This window comes from Parasteatoda tepidariorum, chromosome 1 (genome assembly GCF_043381705.1).
Source record: "Parasteatoda tepidariorum isolate YZ-2023 chromosome 1, CAS_Ptep_4.0, whole genome shotgun sequence".
Lineage (NCBI taxonomy): Eukaryota > Metazoa > Arthropoda > Arachnida > Araneae > Theridiidae > Parasteatoda > Parasteatoda tepidariorum.
The window spans coordinates 65,911,061-65,935,649 of record NC_092204.1 but is presented as its reverse complement, the minus strand read 5'-3'; the positions used below and the strand labels follow the sequence as shown (position 1 = coordinate 65,935,649).

At 27.1% G+C, this 24,589-nt stretch overlaps 1 protein-coding gene across 8 annotated transcripts in view; it reads right to left on the bottom strand.

The window, feature by feature from the left end:
* Positions 1 to 24,589, bottom strand: part of LOC107452018 (carbonic anhydrase-related protein 10-like) — a 482,641-nt gene that overhangs the window by 31,571 nt on the left and 426,481 nt on the right. For 7 of the 8 annotated variants that reach the window (XR_011636879.1, XR_001585143.4, XR_011636876.1 and 4 more), the window contains exons 7-8: positions 11,035 to 11,189; positions 2,989 to 3,120 (exon numbers count right to left, since the gene is read on the bottom strand). Coding sequence is in view for 5 of the 8 variants with exons in the window: in XM_016068291.4 (XP_015923777.2) it covers positions 2,989 to 3,120; positions 11,035 to 11,189 (287 nt within the window). In the remaining 3 variants the exon portion in view is untranslated. Of the gene's footprint in view, positions 1 to 2,439; positions 2,860 to 2,988; positions 3,121 to 11,034; positions 11,190 to 24,589 lie in introns of those variants that run through there. The other variant, XM_043045123.2, reaches the window with a different exon arrangement.

Below are 24,589 nucleotides of genomic sequence, written 5' to 3'. Positions count from 1 at the left end.
TGAATTCCACCGTTGACATCACAATATTTCCTCTAATTCTTCAACACACGATGAGTTTTCAGCATTTTGTACTCCTCAATTGGTGACCCTGATCTTTTGGAATATGAAATTGTCATTTAAGCATAGATGTTAACACCACAGAGTTGCTTGACACAAAAGTCTAGTATTTGTCATCTCACACGATAGATGAGGTCACTAGATAGACTAATTTAGACACATTGTATGGTTGATTTGACAGAACACAATTCAACCACAATCTATATCCAATGTCCATTACCGAACGAAAAATCCAATGACCTGTTACATTTTATTTTTACGCTTTTGAAACCATACTAGTTGGATAAATTTACAAAGCAGTACTGTTTTGTATTCATGATTTTTTAACCATACCAGTTGCAAGCGATTTCAAACCCATAAAGGTAAATAAATTTCCCTAATCATAAGCTTCGCAGTTACTTGGATGGACAGACTGCTGCCGTTTATTTACAGTATGATCAGATTCAAAATTCTAGGAGTATAAGAACAACAACATTTGATGCTTACATTTGTAAACAGCCTTTCACATTGAATAAATTCAGATAGGTACAAAGCGCTTTGTAATGTTCTCCTTATTATATATTTTTAGATATATTTTTAGAAAATGAAGTAAAAAAATATGTATATTACATAAAAATGTATGAGCATGAAAAATTTATTATTATAAATGTATGCATGCACAAAATAATATTAAGCCCTCTGAATGTTAGTTTAGCTTTTTTAGAACTTACAGATGGTGGCCTTCCTGTACTAATAAATTAATAAACTGGTTTTCATCATGCACTTCAATGGGAAAGCATCGTCTTACAGAAAATGCAATTATTCTAGATGTTGGAAGTTTGGATGGTAACGAGAGGAAAAAAAAATCCGAATTTCATTGATGTCGTAAAGCTAATGAGGACAAAGAAGGAAAAAAAGATTGATAGAGAATATAAAAAAAAATAATTCCAATTAAAGTAAGATGTAAAAGGTTAAGAATGGTTTCTAAGTTCTGCAACCAGGTTGAAAAATAAAATCACCTAAAAGTAATGAAATATTTTAATATTGTGACAAACCTAGATCTAGATAGTTTTTTCAGAGCAGAGAAAGGACCTGGACCACTGAACAAATGAACTACAGATGAGAACACACTGAAAGTTTAAGTATTCTTAACTTTTATATAAATACTATGTATAATATATTTGATTCATTAGCTAATTTTGTAGCCAGGATTTAAGTTATAGTGATATATTATTTTGTTTATCAAAATTAAATAAAAGAAAGCACGTGAAACAATTTTATCATTCAATATTGATTATCTTTTAACAATCTTAATAAATTATCACCCATGAATATTTATCTGAAAAATATTTCTTTTCTTGACAAACTTACTAATTGAAGAAATGATCTATAACAAATCCTTTTTCTATCTATTTTTTTTAAAAGTAACAAAACTAAGTATTTCTTGTTAATGCAATCGTTTGTGCTTATTCCCTTAGGTTAGTTCCAAACACTATTGCCAAAATGATAACTCAATAAATGTTTATATTGTTAGAAATGAGAAAAGTTTTTAACTTTAATTAAGATTGAAATAAGGATTTTAATATGATTTAGATAAGGATTTAAATAAAAATTTTAATACGATTTATGCAATTAAGATTTAAATTAAAAATTATTCCTATTTATATTTTAATTTACAATATTTATCAGAGATTGATAAAAGTGCATTTCGATCTATTTTATTTACCAATATTTACTATAGTTTAGCAATACTATATTATTGAATTACCTCTTATCAATATTGAGTAAAAATATTTCTTTAATAAACTAGCAGCTTTTTAATTGCACAAAAGGACTATTTATAAGCGATTCCTTATAGTTTCTTACTTCCTGAAACATACATAATTTAATCATTTCTTTCAAAAATCACACAAAATGATTCTTGTCACAACAAATTATCTTAAGCATGTTTTAAGCCACACTGCCCAAGCAAAAACAACTCGACATATGTTTATTTTGCTATAAATGACGAGAAATTTGAATTTTAAATAATAAAGATTTATTGTTCAGCTCACAACGTTTAATATTGATTAATAATCGAGCTTTTGATTCGATTTAATTAGTAAACTTTGAAAATCCTTTTTAAATATTATTGAACTGCAATTTTTCAACAATTCTAAAAGTCTTCCTTTAATAAACAAGCAACATATTAATTAAACAAAAGTACTATTATCAAAAACTTATTGTTTTTCAATTCCTGAAGCATATACAATTTAATTCTTCCTTTTAACAATCATACAAAGCAACTCCGGATAGAACAAGCAACTTTCATTAATCACCTTAAGCTAGTTCAAACCTTAAGAAAAAATATCACAACTAATGCTTATTTTGCTTAATTCAATTAAAAATAAGAAAAGATTTAAATTTAAAACAATATTTTTTTATTGCTTATCTGACAACATTTAATAATGGTTGATTATCGTGCCCTTGGCTTTATTTAATTAATTCATATTGAATATATGTTAACAATATTATTGAACTGATATTTATCAAAATTGATACAAATTTTCCTTTCATTAATTAGTTGAAAGTTAATTTAACAAATGTACTACAATCAAATACTTATAGTTTTTCACTTCTTGAAACATACATAATTTAATCATTCCTTTTAGAAATCATACAAAGCAGTTTCTGTCACAACAAACAGCTTGCATTAATCACCTTAAGCTGGTTCCAAGCCACACTGCCTAAACAATAACAACGCAACAAATGTTTATTTTGCTAGAAATGAGTGGCAACGCCCGCATGTCTGTGTATAAAGTTCCAGACGTTGGCACTAGAGAGCTGGAAGGCAGTAAACGAAAAATCTGCTTCATTAGAGGTACGTTGCTCAATCAGTCAGATTGATGAGGCGAATAGGAAGAATAAAAGATGAAGGAAAAGAAGTAAAGAGAGGAAGAGGGGGGTACTTACCGAAGATCGATTGAAGTCGATGTTGGTCCGAACCACTCTGTGGTGAACGAGCTGAGCTGGTCTATAGTTGTTACCCAAGGGAGCTTTAGGATTGCTGAGATCACCTTGCATTAGTTTTCTTAAAGCGTATAGCTGCAGAAAGAGTTGTAAATATAAAACCACGATTTTATACTGTTAATCATAAAATTATAATTGCAAAAGTAATAATGAATTTGCAGTTTGCAAACAATCACAATATCTTAAGCGTAGAGGTAATCGTTAAGTTAAAGATGTGAAAAAGTAGGTTTTTTACACATAATTAATGCGTATGATTAACTGCAATATTTGATTTGTAAAAACTTCTTTCTATTTAAATTATTTTAATTAATTTTCTATAGGAAAAATGATCTCAAAAACATAAAAAAATTAACTTTTGCAATATTTGGAAGGAGCAAAAATGTTTTAAAAAGTCTAACACTGTTTTTATCAAGTCGCCAAACTATAGGTTTAATTTGTGAGCAATTACGATTAATTTTATTTAATTTATTTACCTGAAAGTATACCTCATAAACAATACAATTGATTTTGAATTAGTTTTAAATACCAGCAAGACCGTGCTGCCATCTATTTATTAGACAGAAACTTTTATAATAGAGAGCAAAAAGTAAACAAAGCCATGTAATAAATTTATATTAAAATGCTTTTTCGTTACCACTAATATATAACTTTCATATGTAGAAATATGTTCAACAAATCAGAATTATTCCATAAAGTGTTTTTAAAAAAATTATGTTTTCTATGAATTTGCTGAATTTTTAAAACAGTTCTTTATTTTTGGTCATTTCTAACTCTATTACTCACTTTAAATTTAATTTCAATGTTTTGTACAATGTTTCAGCGACTCAACATGAAATCATACCCATTAGAACGGAACCTTTTAAAATAAATATTGATAAAATGTATACAAAAAGACCTTTTTTATTTTTTATAGAGACTGAAGTATAGTTTATTTTGAACCCAAAATTATTTTTTTCTTCTAGAATTAAACCTAATTATTTAACAGTTCTTTAATTGTTTTTATATTAATTATTAATATTAGATTTAGATTAATTTATTTTTAAAAAAATTAAATTTGGACAATATTCAAACCTAATTTAAAAACAGAATGTGATTTATAGTATTTGTTTAAAAAATGCTTCTAAAAAGTTTTTGAAGGGAGAAAAAAAAAATTGGATTAGAATAGATCAACAGTTCTTAATTTTAAAATGAATTGTTCTACACCTAATTACTAAAACCATTTGAGAGATATCATTACAAGCTTAATGGATTTTAAAGTTAATTATGCTTGAAAAATCACGAAAGAGCTTTTTTATAAGTTAAAAAAAATGCGTTCGAAAAAAATAATGATGAATGTGTAATGACATGAACAATAGTTTAAAACAATAATTAGAATTTATCACCATAAGTAAATGAATATATTTGCATTTTTTTAAAATATTAAATCAGATTAAAATTTAATGAAAAATCTTAAATCATCTGAATTAATTATAAATGACAGCATTTAAGATACATTATGATGAGAAAAATTAGGAATTAAAATTAATGTTGTTTTTAACATTTTTTAGGAAATAATATTATTTTGGGTAAATTTAGAGCTATCGAACAGTTCATTTTTATTTAGTTTTATATAACTGGATAAATCCAATGATATTTTAAGAGCATTAAGTTATTAGAATTATTNTTCACTCAAATTTTGTAATTCATTTATTAGACAGAAACTTTTATAATAGAGAGCAAAAATTAAACAAAGCCTTGTGATAAATTTCGATTGAAATGCTTTTTCTTTATCACTAATATATAACTTTCATTTGCAGGAATATGTTCAATAAATCAGAATTATTTCATTAAGGGTTTTTTAAAAAAATTATATTTTCTATGAATTTGCTAAATTTTTAGAGCTAAATTTTTTCTAAATTTTGCTAAATTTTTAGATTTTTTTATTCTTGGCCATTTCTAATTCTGTTACTCACTTTAAACGTAATTTCAATGTTTTGTGCAATGTTTTAGTGACTCAACATGAAATTATACCCATTGGAACAGAACCTCATAAAATAAATATTGATAAAATATATAAAAAAAACTTTATGGAGATTGAAGTATAGTTTATTTTGAACCCAACATAATTTTTTTTCTTTGAGAATTAGACCTTATTATTTAACAGTTCTTTAATTGTTTTTAGATTAATTATTAGTAATAGATTAGATTTAAATTTAGATTAATTTGTTTTTCGAAAAATAAAATTTGGAAAATATTCAAACCTAATTTAAAAACAGAATGTGATTTGTAGTATTTGTTTAAAAAATGTTTCTAAAAAATTTTTGAGGGGAGAAGAAAAATTGAGTAAGAATAGATCAACAGTTCTTAATTTTAAAATGAATTGTTCTACACCTAATTACTAAAACCATTTGAGAGATATCATTACAAGCTTAATGGATTTTAAAGTTAATTATGCTTGAAAAATCACGAAAAAGCTTTTTTTTTATAAAGAAAAAAAATGTTATCTGAAAAAATAATGATAAATGTGTAATGACATGAACAATAGTTTAAAACAATAATTAGAAGTTATCACCATAAGTAAATGAATATATTTGCATTTTTAAAAAAATATTAAATCAGATTAAAATTTAATGAAAAATCTTAAATCTTCTGAATTAATTGTAAATGACAACATTTAAGATATATTATGATGAAAAAAAATTAGGAATTAAAATTAATGTTGTTTTTAACATCTTTTAGGAAATAATGTTATTTTTGGTAAATTTAGAGCTATCGAACATTTTTATTTAGTTTTATATAACTGGATAAATCTAATGATATTTTAAGAGGATTAAATTATTAGAAAAATTAAAAAAAATCAAAAAACGTATAACTTTTATAATTCATAATTTCTTCTTCTAGTTAACCTTCATTTAAATCAAAAGATAACATTAGCTGTTTATATTTTTCTAATCGTCAAAAATTTTGACGAAATTCTAATGACAAAATAAACTGTGCAAAAAATCGTATTCAAAGGAGAACTTCAACATCTTTAATGTTTTTATATACATTATAGAAATTTATCCGTAAAAATAGCACACAACAGCTGATTTATAATTGAAAAAAATTCTTTAGCACATGTATATCTAGCACAATGTCATAGAAACAAACAATGGCAGTCGCCTTTGTCGACCAGGTTGATCATCTTTCAAAATTATCTTGTGCAACCAACAAATTTAAATGGTATCTAAGTCGAATGCACAGCACAACCAAATTTTTTACCATCTAGCTGTTGCGAGCGTGAAGTACTTCAATTTTAACTATTTTTACAAGGAGAACACGTGATAGTCAAAATTTTTATGCAGTGAATTTTAATAATTATTCAAAATTTGTCCGTCAGCCATTAGATCACACAAACTACCATATGTATGAGTTCGGAACATTATAATAGGCAGCAGAAGTATTTAAATTATTGTCATGAAATAAGATAGAAAGCTCATCTCAATGCTCCATTACGTGCTGTACTACTTTCATGCGCGTCTCGAGTTATAACTTGAGTATCGTATAATTTATGCATGCATATGCTATTGCACGAAAAAGACATGATTGGTTGCCAATAATTAGTATTACCTCTCTATACCATCACTTATGTCTAAATTTTTTACAGCCTTTTTAGAAAGCATCAAAAATAAATCTTTATAGCTAAGTCTTTATTTCTAAACAAATCTTAAACTATTTTAAATAAATACTTAATGTATAACCAACTATACAACACTGCCTAATTTATTATTTAAGACTGCCTAACAAAAATGAATAATAACTATAGTGTTGCCAAGGTCTTTTTTATGTAAATAAATAAGAATACGTAAGTTGTTTCCTCTGGGAAAAGTAAGAACCACGATTTTTGGTAAACTTGTAAGTATGTTTTGTTGTTTCTTTCTTTTAGGTTTTGTTGCCAAGCATGATTTCATGATCTCAGTTGTTTTCGAAATTAGTTAAATAAAATTTTTTTTACTTAACACAAAATATGTGCTGAGGAAATGATGTCCTACAGTAATTTATCTTACTATAATTTCCGAATCTTACAATGATTATGCAATAATTTAATATTACAATAAAATAAGGGCCCTAAAAAGCTACAGATTATTGCTTCACTTTTTTTTTTAATTAGAATAAATATTAGCATTATATTTTTCATTAATGTACAATGTGCCGAAAGATAAACGGACCACCCTGAGAAACCTTTGATCTAATGATCGGATCTTCACGTTCTAGGATTCGATCTTAATGGTTTAAGGGAGTGACCTCAAATATGCTAATTAATGGGTGCAGGCGATGTTTTAAGTTTCGAAATCAGACACAATAGCGTACTTTTTCAGAATAAGAATATCTTCCTATCCATGGATTCGAATTTCTGGCCCCCAAAATATAACAAATTGCAGCAATTTGGGAAATATTGTCCCCATAGTTTGGTCAGGAGAGCGATCCAAGTTTTGGACCCCTTAATGTTATTTTTACTTTTTGTGTACTTGGCCATATTTCAAGAACTTTTTAAGCGAATTGAAAACTTTGCGCACACCAATATAACATTCGTTTATCCAAGGATAATTCCGTGCAATAAATAAATATTAGTAACTGTTTATTCATTTTTATTATTTCATTTAATAATAGCCAAAAAAGTTTTGTATTCTAAGGTGAGCAATTTTTTACATCATTTTAAAGTATGTAATTTTCATGGAAAAATGCAAAATTTGAGAAATCGATCTAATAGTTCCTGAGAAATCAAATTCTAAGGAAGTCGTGTATTTATAATTCAATTTCTCAGAAACTATTCAACCAATTTCACTCAAATTTTGTAATTCGCCATGTAAAAGTACTTACTTTAAAATTATACATTATACTTTAAAATAGTACATACTTTAAAATTATATAAGAAATTGCATACCTTACACTTTAAATTTTTTTTTTGATTATTGTTAATTAAAATAATAAGAACTGAATTAAAAGGTTAATAAAATTCTTTATTTGCATGGGTTTATCTTCGGATATACGAATTTTGCACAAATTTTTCGGTTCGCTTAAAAAGTTCTTGAAATATGATCAGATACGCAAAAGTAATAATAACATTAAGGGGTCCAAACCTAGGATCGCTCTTTTGACTGAACTATGGTTGCCATATTTTTTAGATAGCGGCAAACACCCATATTTTGGAGGACAGAAATCTAAATACGTTGAAAGAAGGATAAGTTTATTTTGAAAAAATATGTTTTTGTGTCTGATTTCGTAACTTGAAACATCGTCTTCACCGATTGATTAGCATATTTGAGGTCACCCCCTTAAATTATTAAGATCGAGTTCAAGAACTTGAACAACCGATCATTAGATCAAAAGTTATTCAGAGTGGTTCATTTTTCTTTATCTCACTGTACAGTATACATTAATGAAAAAAGATAGCATTAATATTTATACTTACTAAAAAAAGTGAAAAGATTACTTGTTGCTTTATATACGTATTCTTGTGTACTTACTTATTATTCTCCAATTTTTTCGACTTCGAGTCTAGTTAATAGAATGACTTTGAGAACTATTCGGAACTGTGTAGTTGTCTGCTGCTTATAAGCATGCGTATATTATTTGGAAGTCTTTTTTTCTACCATACCTTCGAAAAAAGATATGTTATTTCAAAAAAAGTACGCGTGTTTGATTGCTTGTGTTTGATTTCATAACTCAAAGTAACGCCTGCACTAATTAATTAGAACACTAGAGGAAACCCTCTTGATTTATTACGATTGTGTCCTAGAACGTAAAGACCTGACCATTAGATCAAAAGTTATTCAGAGTGGTATATTTTCTTGGCGTACTATGTATAAAATGAGTAAACGATACCCCAAATACTATAATATTGTAAATATATCATTTCTTTTATAAATTTTTTTCTATAACAAAATGTTTGACATTAAAGCAGAGTGTCTGTTTTGCATTACATCCTTTATATAATTAATCAGGTTTAAGTTAGGCACAAGTTTTTTTTATAACTAATAGTTTATAATTTTTGCACTTCATTAAGACAGATTATATTAGTTACAAAATTTTAAAATGTGATTACTAAGTGCAGGACGAATTAATATTTTTAAAATATTTTTGACGACTAATAATATTTGCAGGATATTCGTTCATAATTTTTTAAATAAAGAAAAGATGTTTCTTTTTTTAAATAAAAAGAGGTTTAAACTACTTTATGGCTTTTTTTCAACTGCCTTTCATATGTGTGAAGGTGGAAACTTGTAAACCAAAATTTTCAATCTTTTTCTGAATAGCTAGAGCACTCAAATCTTTAATGGAGCTAAAAAACTGATGACAAAGCACGTTTTAATTGCTTCCTGACGGCTATATGTAGAATGCATCTCGATATTATCTCAAAGAGAACTTTCTGTCAATTGAATTTCGACCACTTTCAGTCAATGGAATTCCGACCACTTTTGAACTAACTTGAGAGCTCAAACTTTAACTTGTGCTCTACGTGGGATGATGTTACAAATTTTAATCGTTTTCTGACTACTGACTACTATGAACAAAACGTTTTGTTATTATATTAATCTATAAAAGTTAATCTCTAGTCTATAAAAGTTCAAAAGTTCTCAAGCTTAAATTATATAATGACTGCTATAAGTATAATTTATTGCGATACTAATACCAAATGGCATTTATTCATCAATCAAAACTTTGTTCATAATCCTGGTAGCTAGACTGCTTAAATATCATCTTGAGTTCTGAGTTTGATGTCAATACGAGCATAAAATGTTTTCTGTCTGTTTATAGTAGACTTTTTCCATTGGTAATTAAAATTTCGACTAGCTGGATTGCTCAAACTTCAAATGGAGTTTCATGATTAATGACGATAAAAGTTTTAATCATCTTCTGATTCCTACAAGCAAATTTTATAGCCAATTTTTATGCCAAGTTGAAAGTATGGTCAATCAAACTTTAACCCTATTTACCCTAGTAGCTACAGTGATATAATTTCAACCAGTTCTCTGTGTCTAATGACAATTTCATATTTTACAAGTTATATATTTAATATTTTACAAGGAACTTATTTCCGAATAGAATGTAGTATCAATCAAAATATTGACCACTTTTCTACTAGATAGTTGCTAAAATTTTATGAGGAATTATACACCTGTTGTGAATACAAATTGCAAACGTTTTGAAAACCTCACAAACAAAAATTACTACTTTTTTCAGCTAATTGAAATTTCGGAAGGTTTTTATCAATTAGTCATAAAAAAATCTAGACTGGTTTGTCCAACGCGAACATTAATATAATTTATAATTTTACTTAGGTTTATGCTATGCATAAAATATTTATTGCATTTGTTAATACTTATTTTGAAATGAAATTTGATGTTTATACAAAAGTTACGTAAAAATTTGTAAAAAAGAAAATTCATCTTCATAAGTGTTTCAAAAATTTAGCGATGATAAATTACAGAAAAAGAAAGTAGTGCAGTTTGTAGAGTTTTGCTTTAAAAACCAAATTTTATTTCGATTAAATTTAAAAATTAGTTTCAATAAGATCATCAAAAAGGGGTGCTGTTGATTGCCCAAACTAAAAAACAATATTTTTTTATCGTTCCTCTGACTAAATCACGATGGTGGTTATTTTGAAATCATTGTTTCTAAGTTTCTTTCAGCTAGGAGTGTGCCATCTATTGATTATCTTTATAATTAAACTTTTTGAAAAAAGTGACTAGTTTCTTATGCAGAACGCAATAGAGAGTGCTTGTCAATAATTTATTTTTTAAACTGCTAGTGATTTTAAAGACATCCGGTTATTCAACGATATTATCTATGAAGATTTCAGTACGGGGTAGTAATATATATATATGTATCTTCTGTATTTATATATATTACTACCCCGTACTGAAATCTTCATAGATAATATCGTTGAAAAAAAAACTAGTCACCACCCTTTTTTAAATTCAGCGTTGCATATAATTTAAAAAAGGGTGGTCAAAGTCTACAACTTACCTGCTGTTTAGTGATGTATATAGGTTTGTTCATGACAATCCACGTCACTGTTTCATGACATCCTGGCATCGTCGTTGAGCCATCATATGTCATGTAATACTCAGTTGAAGGCAGTAATTCTCGAATGGAAAGGGATTTTAGTTCTGCCTGTTGACCTGAAATGTTAGGAATAGAAAATATAATGAGTTTAATAAAGAGTATTACTTCATTTAAATCAATTTAGTTCATTAAGTCAATTTTAAATCAATTTAGGATCTCAATGTTTTAGTTGTTTGATTGATATTTAGATACTTTAACGCTGTGGAAAATGGACAGTTAAGTTTTGCGAAATTATTTTCGTTTTTGACGAAACCGTTTCATGGTATAGGCTCCGAGTTAATATTTCGTCAAAGTGACGAAGAATCGTCTATTCTTCGAGGTAAAAAATTTAGTCAAAAGTATAGAAATGTTTCATCATCCTATTTTCTTACAAAAGAAAAATACCATGCGGCACTCGTAGTACCTTATGATATCTAAAGGGTGATATAGTTTTTCATTTTTATTATTAACCATTCTGCTGTATGGTGCCCTCTGAATGTTGCCCCAACAACATAAGGACAGTTGGAAAAGAGAGAGAAAAATTTCATCCATGCTCAAAGTAGGATTTGAGCCCGGGATCCTTGTGGCTAACTCCTTGACCACCATACAAGACGGTTGGCTTGTTTCGTTGTTCTAGTTTCTATACTCTAATCATTATTATACTTAACAATCTCCCACAATGCACTGCAATAAGGTTCTGGGTTGAGTAGTTGAAATATTATCGTCATATATTTGATAGTTTGCGTTTCGTTACAAATCAGATGATTTGGTGACGAAATGATTCTCATAATTAACGAAATACAACTTAATAATTGTTGAATCTTCAAAAGTGAGAGTTTTATTTCTGAAAGTGAAGTTCCATAGTTATGTGAAAGTAGATACTGAAATACTTGCATGAAAAGGTTTTGTTTAAATATAGTTCAGTTGATAAACTATCAATTTATCTAAGATACTTAACTGGGAAATCTCAAATTTTTTGTATTAATGTACCACAAAAAGCACATAAATACACAATTTCTGCAATTTGAAAAAAATAATGTAAAAAATCGAAAAAGAAATCAGTGTAATGCAAGACAATTGCTGCAGTCTTAGGAGTGAAAGAAAAGTAATCAAAGTGAAATGTAGGGTCAGATAAGTAGTTGTTTACGTCGTTCGACTAAGAAATCAGTTTTCAGTCATATCAAGTTCTAAAATTGGTTTTAACAGATGACGTTGCCTACGTGGAAAATCTGTTAAACATTGTTTTTCAAAATAGCAATTGGCAGCAACAATATGGAACAGTCTTGCGAAGAAACTCTAAGACCCTGAACAAAATAGTTCATTTAGAATGCTCTGATGTCAGTAAAAGACAATGTCTTAGATTTTTCCAGTCAGTTTTGATAAGATATTTTTACACTTGGTGTCAAAAAAATTGTCTGAAATTTCTAAGTAGAACGCAGAAAATGAAGTGGTTCCTTCCAGTTTTTAATAAATTTTTTAATTGAAAAGCATAATCTTTTTCTGTACCTCAGTTACTCTGAGTATGCATAAAACATCCCCTTTTAATCTTCCCCCAGTTTTCAATCAGCATCATTTTGAAATACTTTTCAGAATTTTTTTTTAAAGATTGCAATGGTTTTGTACTTATTCAGCTTTTGCGTTTTACTTATTTTATTGCTCACCATCTTGACCCATAATGGTTACCAAAGATCTCATCATGGTTTAACGAGTTTTTATTACTAAATCTAAACCTTAATTCAATTAAAATGATATTACAACTTATACTTTTAAGGAATTAATTTATCAATCACTTAAGGTATTTAATCACTCTAAAAAAGTATCTATAATATGTTCGTCTTTTTTCTCTAGCTTAACTTAATGTAAGGATTAAAACATTGTAAAAACTGAATAGAAGATAGAAATTCAATCAGAACAATTTTTTTCTGAAGCGTAACGGTTTTAAAAAGATATTTTTTCTCATTTAACTTATTTTTCCTATAATTTAATCATTAAGTAAAAGATTTGAAGAGAAATATTTCTTTAAAATCACTTTCTTTACACTCCTCCAGAATGATAAGCACTTCTATTAATTGAAGGAGAGAGGGAGGGAAACGCGCCAATTATGCAAATGATGTTGGATTATCCGAGATGTCTGTCTGAATAATTTCTTTTCTCTTCTTAAAGGATTCTAATTAAAAACAAACAACCTCTTCAAAGGATGAGATGGAATAACTTTGGTAATACTCAAGTTAAATCAGGCTTATATAAATTTTTTTTTGTCTCTCAGGTTGAAGTATTGGAAGTTTTAAGCTGCTTTCATTATGCAGAATAAATAAATTAAAAAACAGTAGTTTGTAATTGATTACTAGAATTAATTTCCAGAACGGTTTAAGTCATTATTTGACAAATATTTTTGAATGAGATTTCCGTTTCCATGTTTCTGAAAAGTTTCAGAATATAGAAAAAAATAAAGATAATAAGATAAAAAGATATATGATATAAGAGATAAAAATTCAAGAAGACTCTGTTTAATCGCAACATAAAGCAACAAGTTCAGCCTGTTTTTTAAATTTTTAACTATGAAATGAATGTATGAATCAGTTAAACAAATATTTAATGATACACGGAGAAAATTTTTTTTAGTAAAATTACAGTATGCATGATAAAGACATTTCTGGTAAAGAAAACCAAAATTCTAGTGTTAAAAGCCAAAATATATGGTATTTAAACCATTTATTTGGTAATTTTTCCGTTTATATTGTAATGAATTACCGGAAATTCTGGTTTTATAAATTGTAGTTCTTATTACCCATTTAATAAAAAAATACAAAACTGAAATGTCAATTTAACTGAATAAATGTGTTTTATACCATGCTGAATTTACAAATCTCTACCACAATTACCAAATTTTATCACATATTATAAAACCAGATTTTATCGTAAATTTTACCTAAATAAAAATTATAATTTTAAGGAGATAAAAGTTTTTTATTATTAGCATGATTAGGATGATACATTATTGAAATTATTGACTTTCTGTCATTTGTCCCAATAATATAAAAAATAATTTAAAAAATAATCGTTTAAATATCATATAATTTATCATATAAAATGGTATTTTCTTAACAATTTTAAATTGCTTAATTTACTTTAACAAATGTTGCTTGTTTGCTTGCTATATTAAAATAAGATAAGTTTTGACTTAAAATTATTTTAAAAGATTAAAATATCGTCTTCTAAAGAAAACAATTTCTAATATTTATAAAAACTGTCGGAATGAGATTTTTGATGTTTTCTTTTATTTGCCTCTTCATTATGGTTACTTATTCAATAATAAATTAAAATTTGGATTTTATTAAGTGAAATATAGTTCAATCACGATTTTCAGTTGTATTTTTGCTTAGTTTTTGCTTTTTGTTAGATTAATATCAAACAAAAATTTTGGTAACCGTTTTCCGTTCATTGCATCGTAGCACTTGATACCTTATGAAACCTTTAAGCAAAATTTAAAAGATCTTTCCTAATTTTTAATAAAAAATGTCATTACTTTTTTCAGAAATTTGTGCATACATATAGAGAGAAAATAAAATTGATCTGTACATTTCAGAATTGTTCTTGCATATTAGAAATATTGCAAAGCATGCACCAAAAACTTGTAGAATTATTTTTAGTTCATGAATAAAAGCATTCATAAGTCGTTTTCAAAGTTACATTTTGAAAATATCAATAAATTCAAAAATTTTGCTGAATTTTTGTATTCGGGTATTATACACAAACAGTCAAATTTATGTTTCTAAAAAATATTAGATGATAAAATAAACGAATAAATTTGAGGCGATAAATGAAAGGAAATTCTTTTTTTTTATAAATCAATATCATTCTCAAAGACATAATATCAATGAACAATGAATCTATTAAGGGAAAATAAAGTTCATAATTTACTTTAAATTGAGTATTAGTTAAACGTTTTAAAACCATGAAGATAAGAATTTTATTTCTGGGGAATGTAACAGTATAAATTAAAAAAAAACCCTGTCCGAAATAAAGTAAAAAGAAAGCAAATATAATATTATCGTAAAGTAATATTTAAGGAGGGCAAAAGCGAAAACTCTATCGATCTATAATGAGTCGCTAATTAGAAAAGCAGTATTAAAATAATCAAAACTTGTTTAATTGCCTAAAATAACAAATAGGAGTTGAAAGACGAAATAGAAGGTGAATGGTGATTCAATTAGCTTTATAGTTTTTACATTGCCTTCTTCATTTGTGATTTTTTTTCGTGTTTAACTATTAATTTTTTCCCCATAAGGTTTATATATATTTTTTAAGTTTATTTTTGTAAAGTGTTCCAAAAGTACATATTTATTGGTTGGTTATTAAAGAATATGACATTCTTGTTTTGAAAATATAACTAAACATAACTACAAATTACGAAATTGTATTAAAAATGTAAATCTTGCTAAATGGGAATACTTTCGGTCTTCAATCCTTTAAACTGAATAAAACGCAAAAAGTATTCTACTGTATACTAAAAATTCGGATTATATAAAATTTTCTCGCAAGCTCATATTTTTGCTGCAAATGACGATAAAATTCATGAAATACTATTTTATAATAATTGCTAATGAAGTCCGAGGTATACTTTTAATTACACAAAAACCAAAGAAACATTCTAAGTAACAGAATATAGATGACTTTTCATTTTTTACGAAAAATATGCAAATAAATATGAGCTTGGTTTTTGTTATAAAACATTCGTAGATAATTTTTATATTTTAAAGTGAAGTTTTTTGCTAATTTTTAATGATGAATAGCATAACTAACAGGTAATGTATTAATATTAGTTATGAATACATTGCATAACAATAAAATGCAAAAATTAGTTTGAAATATAATTTTCTTTCTATTTTTAAAATATAACTTGAATGGAAAAATAAGTCTAAAATAGTGGCCGAATTCCGGTTCTAAAATGATACTACGACAAAATGACTACTACGAGAAATTTGTTTTGCTTCTTGTGTAAAACAAATGAATGTTGAAATTTTTTTTTATCATGATTAGAGGACTCTTTTTAGTAGGGCGAATCCAATAAAAAAACCCTGTATAATCTTTATAAATTTATGAAATAAATTTTTAAAAAAATCAATTTATCGAGATTAGAGGTTTTCTTAGTGGGCCTAATCTAGAAAAAAAATATCGGGGTTATTTTTTTTCATGCTGGCCAGAGTTGTTTCATCGTTGTTTTTACATGTCTATTAAAAATGCACCGTTAGAATTTTCATTTTTTTCATTTCCAATTTCATTTCATTTCACTTCATTTTCAATTTTCATCAATTACAACTAGCATGGTTTCAAAACCGTAAAAAAATTTAGCTGGGTACTGGAGTTAGGCTTTTCGTTAGGTAATGGGCATTGGAGAGTGCAGGACACAGAAACTCTTCATGTTTTGAAGAGAATTGTTGAAATAGTGTGGTGCCAGCGCTAGGATTCGAACACCAGTTCTGTCTGTCATGAGATTGACAGATTAGCTTTCTCGGCTATGATATGTACAGAGTTGCAAGACATTAAGTGGTTTCATTAGATGGGCTTAGTGAGATAAAATTCTGGTTATTTAACCCTATTAGGTGAAAGCAGTTTATGAACGGTTTTTTATCACAGTTAATAGTTTGATTTACCATCTTATTTGACTGTTTTGCTTGAATATGGTAAAATAAAAATTAAGTACATCATTATTTAGCCATTTGTTCAGAAATTTTTTTAACAATGTGTATAATAACGACATTATTACTATAAAAAAATATTTTTTTAAATGTAATATGCTTTTATCGTTTTCTTTAAATAAATTAAATTGAAACTTTTAAGCTATCACTTTATACATGTGAATAAAAGCGTTTTATGAGTTGTAATATAAATATATTCGTTACAAACAAATGGGTTATATATATATATATATATAAGTAAGATAAGAAATTACATTTCTATACTTCGGTTGATTTTAATGAAGAGCAGTAATTATGCAAATTTTCTTAACCTAATTAATAAAATGTTTGTTTTATCATTTAATTACCATCAAAAATATATAACAACATTTAATAGCTCATTTTTTTAGCACATTATGATAATCTTACTCAGTTAAGTTTCTTAGTTAAACTACATTCATTTGCTTTAGTTAAGATTAATTCCATCAAGAATAACATTAGTGGAATTTGTAGTTAACCCCTCTTATTTCCTATTGGTGTTTATATTTCCCCGTTACATATTAAAATAATTGCCCATAGATAAAAACAAAAAAAAAAAAAAGAAAATCCCACTTTGGGAAGAAAATAGTTTTAAAAGAGGTGCTATTATCTGAATAGAATGTTTTATTTTTTAAATCTCTTAGAATAATGGCACTTAATGAACCTTTTAGAAGTGGGAAAAACGGAGAAAAGGAGNCGTTATTTAGCCATTTGTTCAGATAAATTTTTAACAGTGTGTAGAATAATGACATTACTACTATAAAATTTTTTTCTTAAATGTGATATGCTTTTATCGTTTTCTTTAAATAAATTAAATTGAAACTTTTAATCTATCACTTTATACATATGAATAATAGCTTTTTATGAGTTGCAATATAAATATATTCGTTACAAACAAATAGGTTTTATATATAATTAAGTAAGATAAGCAATTACATCAGTTCTATACTTCGGTTGATTTTAACGAAGAGCAGTAATTATGCAAATTTTCTTAACCTAATTAATAAAATTTTTGTTTCATCATTTAATTGCCATCAGAAAAATATATAACAGCATTTAATAGCGCATTCTTTAAGCACGTTATGATAATCTTACTCAGTTAAGTTTATTAGTTAAATAGATTCATTTGCTTTAGTTAAGATTAATTCCCTCAAGAATAACATTAGTGGAATTTGTAGTTAACCCCTCTTATTTCTTATTGGTGTTTATATTTCCCCGTTACATATTAAAATAATTGCCCATAGATAAAGACAAAAAAAAGAAAGAAAATCCCACTTTGGGAAGAAAATAGTTTTAAAAGAGGTGCTATTATCTGAATAGAATGTTTTATTTTTTAAATCTCTTAGAATAATGGCACTTAATGAACCTTTTAGAAGTGGGAAAAACGGAGAAAAGGAGAATTTAAACCGGAACCATGATGGTTCTTGGGCATTATGAGCATTAAGATTTAACCAAAGAATTAAACAATGGATTTATTTTAATAGTTAATAAAATATATAAGCATAACAGTCATATAAATAGGTTCGACAATTACTTATTTTTTAGAATAATTATTTTGAATAATTAGAATTAGTTTAGTGGCTAGACTATTCTTATAACGTATCTAAAAATAGATTATTATCTTTGTTATATATTGGGTGTTTTAATAATATCCGGTAAAGTTTGACTCGCAAAAGCACTTGATATAAATAGATAAGTTCTGGTAAGTATATATGTTTTAGAATAGTTAAAAATTAATGTGAAATAAAGTGTGATAATTTTAGTTGATGCAGCTGAACTCAGCACTTTTAGAATTTTCAATTTAAAATTATGATAAAATAACTGGCAGCAGTCTGTTCATCTAATTAACCGTAAAGTGTAAGGTAAAGGACGCGATTTTGAAGCCGTTTACAACTAGTAGGGTTTGAAAACCGGAATTTTTTTTTAACTGAACATTGGAGCTAGTCTTTTCGTTAGGTAATGGAAATTGGAATCAGGTTATGCTTGAGTCGTGTTTTATCAACTGAAAATACTGTGGCCCTGGGACTCCCATTCTGTCGGTCATGAGATTGACAGATTCACCCTATCGGCTATAATATGTACGCAGCTGCCAGGAACTAAGTGGCTTTATTATGTGGGCCTAGTTGGTGCCATAAAATTCAGGTTGTTTAACCGTATTAGGTGAAATCATTTAATAAGCGGCATTTCTCCCAATTAACAGTTTGAATACCATCTTATTTATGGTTATTTAACTGATTTGTTTAAATATGATAAAATAACAGTTAAATAAATTGTTAATTAACAACTTTTTCCGATAAATTTCTAACAGTGTAAACGGAGAAAAAAATTCTATTCTGGTAAAATTACCGTATAGTTTGATAATGATATTTCTGGTACAAAAAACAAATATTCTGGTGAATCAAACCAATTCATACAGCATTTAAACCATTTGTTAGATAATTTTATGCTCATATAGTAAAGGTTTACTGAAAATTTTAGTTTTTAAAATTTTAGTTCTTATTACTTGACATTTATTAAAAAATATAAAACTGAATAGTAAATTTAAACGAATAAATGATTTTCATGCCGTGTGCTAACGTATCATGATAAAATTACTAAATTGCAGCATATTTACCGAACTTTATCACATATTATGAAACTATACTTTATTGTTAATTTTATCTAAGTTAATTTTATCAGAACACTTTGATAAGCTTTTTGGGGTTCCCTTAGAACCAGAAACACTGTAAATTTTATCACTATCTGGTAGTTTTTATCATACTTTTTCCTCATTGTAGTTGAATCATATTAGAACATGCGATGAAGTTAATTTAAATTGACCATTGATGTATTAGCTTCACTTTTTTTTCTTTATCGAGATGACTCAAAATGGATATCCTTTACATATATAGTTTATCTCATTGAATATGTAAGTATGCCAGACAAGTATGTTCATTTGGATTTTTTCAGAATTCTCAATTAGATGAATTTTCTTTCAATCCCGCAGTGAAACTGTTCGTTAAGACACGGATTCCAGTAGAACACCGAAGTCAAGCATCACTGGCTACGATCAGTGAGTGGGTGGGTGACCACTTTGATCAGCCTGCAAAGGGACTGAGAGTGTGTGGTGTCGGTCCTTGTTAAACTGTTCTACCCTGAAGTGTTCGACTTCGTTGGGCTACTGAAGCGGGGGAATCATCCCCTTTGCAGAAGATCAAAATTGTGATGGCTTGTCTTCGAATCATCCTCAGGGATGTCTCCCAGATCTTCGACATTAGCCCATTGTGCAGATCTAGTTCAACGCAAACCAACAGCAACAATAATTTAATAATTTTTCTTTCTAACACTGAGTCTTTAATTTTACTAAAAAGTGTTATACAAATCTGTTGTTTTGTTCCTTTTGTTTGTAAATGAAAGCTGCATATGATATAGATAACTAGATTTCGTTACCAGTATGCTATGCATCTCTCAGAATTTGAGAGGAAAGAAAAATCATAATTTTCAGAGAAGAAAAAATGAGATTTATTTTCATTTTTGAAACATATGTTCTCTAAAAGCTTGATATAGATTTTATAATATGGTGATAGTTATTTTATTAAAGTATGGTTTTAACATGTTTTGATATTATAATGATTCTGTTCTTACAGATTTGATGTTTGAAATGCAGCTGATATTGGATCTACTGCATTTTACTTGTAGTGTTCACTTTACTAAATCACTGTTCCATAATAGTTGTCTGCATTCAAATACACTATGCGATAATAGTAACAGCGATCTTTATACTATAATAATAAAGATTTTCCAATGCCTTGCGTTGGTACGAAGAACGCCTACATATATTTCAGAGGAAATTTACCCTTTCGTTATAGCAGTCCTAATCCTCAGAAGTGAAGCCATTTAACGCGCCGTGAAGTATGCACATTGCATGGCGGTAAGCTGATGCCGTTTAAGTGTTACATTTAATATTAATACTTAAGGTTATTTATTAAACGCGTGATAAGTGAAACTTGTTTTGACTTACAAAACATATTAAGGGCATTTCAAGTATACTTTTAGAGGAATTAATACAATATAAGTTGATGGAATATTAGCCACTGACAGTTTGAAGTAGATTGTACCGATTATTAAACTGTATATTGCTGATGCTGACTAAATACTGTTAGAATACCGGATAAAATAATGGTAGAAAGTACCAGTACTTTAGGTGCGTCATCCGTAATATCCATTTTACCGTAAAATCTATTTTTACTATAAAATATTTTACCGTAAATTTTACAGCATTTATTTAGTTCGATTAATTCGGTAATTATCACTGTCAAAATTACAGACACTATGATTTTTCGTTTTGTACCATGTTTCAATAAAAAATAATTTATGGTAAAAGGCGCAATTTTTTACCGTTATTTAATTCGGAATTTTTTACAGTTTGGATTCTGGCAAAATACGTTGCTCTTACCGAAAGCGTTAATGTGATGGTATGATCAAAAAGGTATTCAAAAGTTGTATCTATCATTAATAGCATAGAATAATAATTACAGTTATCTTTCGTCCTTTTGCTTAGCTCTAAATGCATTTAAGGAAATATTAAATATTAAAAAAATGTTTTTTTTTGATATTTTATGATGCATAAAATTATATAAAAATATCGATCGAAACATTATTTTTCGCTGACTTATCACAAATTATTCTTTGTGTTTTTTTAAGTTTTTCAGAACGAATTTTTTTTATAATATATTGAAGTAGCAGCTTTGTTTATTAAGACTTCAATAAGTGAAATGAAAAGTTACGTATGTTTTTATTTACTTTTTTATAGCAGACGAAACATTTACATTTAATATTATCATTTCGAACTCCTTACAAAAAACACAAGTGTATAATCTATACTAGTGCATAAAATACTAGTGTATAATCAAATTTTTGATTTGCTTAGCAATAGCATTATATAAGTCAGTTAAAGTTCTTATGGCGATCTAATTCTACAATTTCGCAAATCAAAGATTTTTCTACAGATATAAATACGTAAAAAATTTCGTTTTCACCAGGAAGTCAAACAAATTAAAATTAATCTCAAATATAAGTTATGAATTTACAAGACAAAGTGTTGATCGTGAACTAAGGTGTTACAAAAGAATAAAAAAAGCAACTTTTTCGGCAAAAATATTAAATTATTATGGTCATCAATTGCATTTTATGATAAACGATTTTAATTCCAAAGTGGTTTTTAATTATTAAACTGAAAAAGGTAAATATATTGTTTCAAAAATTAAACTAACTACGAACCTCAATAATTCTTTTTTGCAAAATTGTGCTTAAATAAATTTAAAATAAATTGTATAAAATAAGTAATTGAGATCATGAAGGTAAATTTTATATTCTTTTACTTCTTTTCTAAAATAAGTAAGAATTTATATCATTTTATCAAAAAGGAATTCACAAAATGTTTAAAAGATTTATTTGAATTTAAAGTTATATATATATATAATATTATTTCGTGAAAATAAAATAAAAATCAGGAACATACAATTGTTTTATAAAATTTAAAACAAAGATTAGGTTTAATTCGAATGAAAGATATATTGAAACTTAGCGTAAATGTATTCTTTGTTTCTTACAAATTTATTTTATGCTTATTATTTTTTTAAATTAATTTAATTATTTCAAAAAAAAAATGCAAAAACTATTTCAGAGATTAAGTGTCATACATTGGAAAAAAAATATTTTAACTGTATTTTAAGTAAATTAAGGTTGAAAGGAATGGAAAAAATATTTTACAAAATTTATTTTAAACTTTGAATGAAAGGTGGCAAACTTTCAATCCTAAGTAGGAGTGATTTTTGTCAATAATAGTGTCGTCGTATAAATCTGTTTTCATATTTCTTAAAAAAATGACATAATTAAGGGCATAAAAAAACTTTTTCTCACCATTAATTGTCAGTTTGAAAGCCGAAATTCCTTTAAGCGTTGATGGCTTTTGAAAGATGAAGACCGATAGAACGAAGTGTCAAAGATAATAATGCGAAGATGTTAGACACATTAAAAAGAAGTTTTGTATTCATTAAATTTTCATCAAAAGATTCTCTTTGGAAAGAAATACGTCATATTTTTTCTTCGTCATTTAAAAGTAGTTAGAGTTTGTTACTTAATTTGATTCCACTTTGAAGTTAAATTGAATTAAATAACTTATACAGGAAAGTTTATTGTAAATATTTTTTTTAAAATGTAGATTAATAAAAAATAGCTGAAAAATTATTATAATATTAATTTATTTACTTTTAAGGTTAGAAATGTATTTAAATGAATTTTTATTTAATTTCTAAACCACAAAAATTTACGACATTTTTTAAAAGGAAATTTGCGTGATTTTTTAAAACAGAAAATTCATTGGGACATTTATAAAGAATAATTAGACTTGATGACATTTAAGTCTTTGTAGTTATTTGCAAAATTCGTTTTCTCTATAGATGATAATAAAAGTTTATACCGGTAGGTTTAATTTATTTCTTAATTTCTTATTGTAATTAATTAATTAATGATTTTTTTAGTTTTCTCTTTTTAAATTTATTTAATTGAAATTTCATTTAATTTTAAATTGCCAAAAAAAAAAAGATTTTAATGCATTATGAGTGTTTTTTTTCAAAAAACAATGTCATTGAAATACTATCTATCTATAGTACTTAAAGTTGATTACGATCATTTCCTTGTAATAGTTTGCAAAAAATAGTTTTATCTGAAGACAATTGTGCTAATTTTTTTCAAGAGCTATTCTATCATAAAAATGAGTTAAACGGGGAATCATAATATTGAACCATAATACGGTGCACAGTTTTCGCAACCTTGCTTCGCAATATTGTTAATTAACCATTCAACTTGAAATTTAATATCGTGTAATCAAGTTTAAGAAGGATGATGATATTTAGATACTTTATTTTTAGGAAACGAAAATGAATTAATACTAAATTAAGGTTGTAGGCTTAATGAACTAAGATATGATAACTTTTCAAAAATATGTCACTAAAAATTAGGCGTAGATTGAAGATATTCAGAAAACGTTGTCATTGATTTAGCGTTTTATTTCATCAAAACCGTAGCAAATTACATATGGTTCAGCCAAACACATGAGTTTTTGAGCCGCGATGGTTCAGGGGATAGAGCGTTTGCTTTCCAATGAGATGAACCTGGATTCGATCTCGGCAATGGCTGGTCGATACGAATTCCGCATCTGCCTTGCCCCGACTACAGTGTTGACGTGAAATATCTTCAGTGGTAGACGGATCACGGGTTAGAGTCCCCTTGCCGCTAGGCTAATCTTGGGAGATTCTCGTGGTCTTCCTTTCCATGTAACGCAAATGCGGGTTAGTTTCATAAAAAAAAATCCTCCTTGAAGGCAGATTTCTCCCTATACTTGATCTAGGAGTTCCTTTGTCTTCTGGATTAGGTTCAAAATTACAAGACTACGGAGTTGAACATTAGTCGTAGCCCAAAAATTGGGTCGGCTGTTCAATGACGGTTATAAAAAAAACATATAAGTTGAACATTAGTAGTCGTAAACTCAAAAAATTGGATCAGCTGTTCAACAACGGTTATATATAAAAAAACATGTGTATAGTAATAGCAAGTCTTATGTTTTATTAAATTGATTTATTTATGTAATCTTTACGCAATGAATTAAAAAATGATAACTTTTAAGGTGCATGTCAATAAATCAGTAATTTACAAGTTATTTACGCGTAGTAGGCATTTACAGAATGTTCGTATCAATTCATATATTTATTTCATCAAAA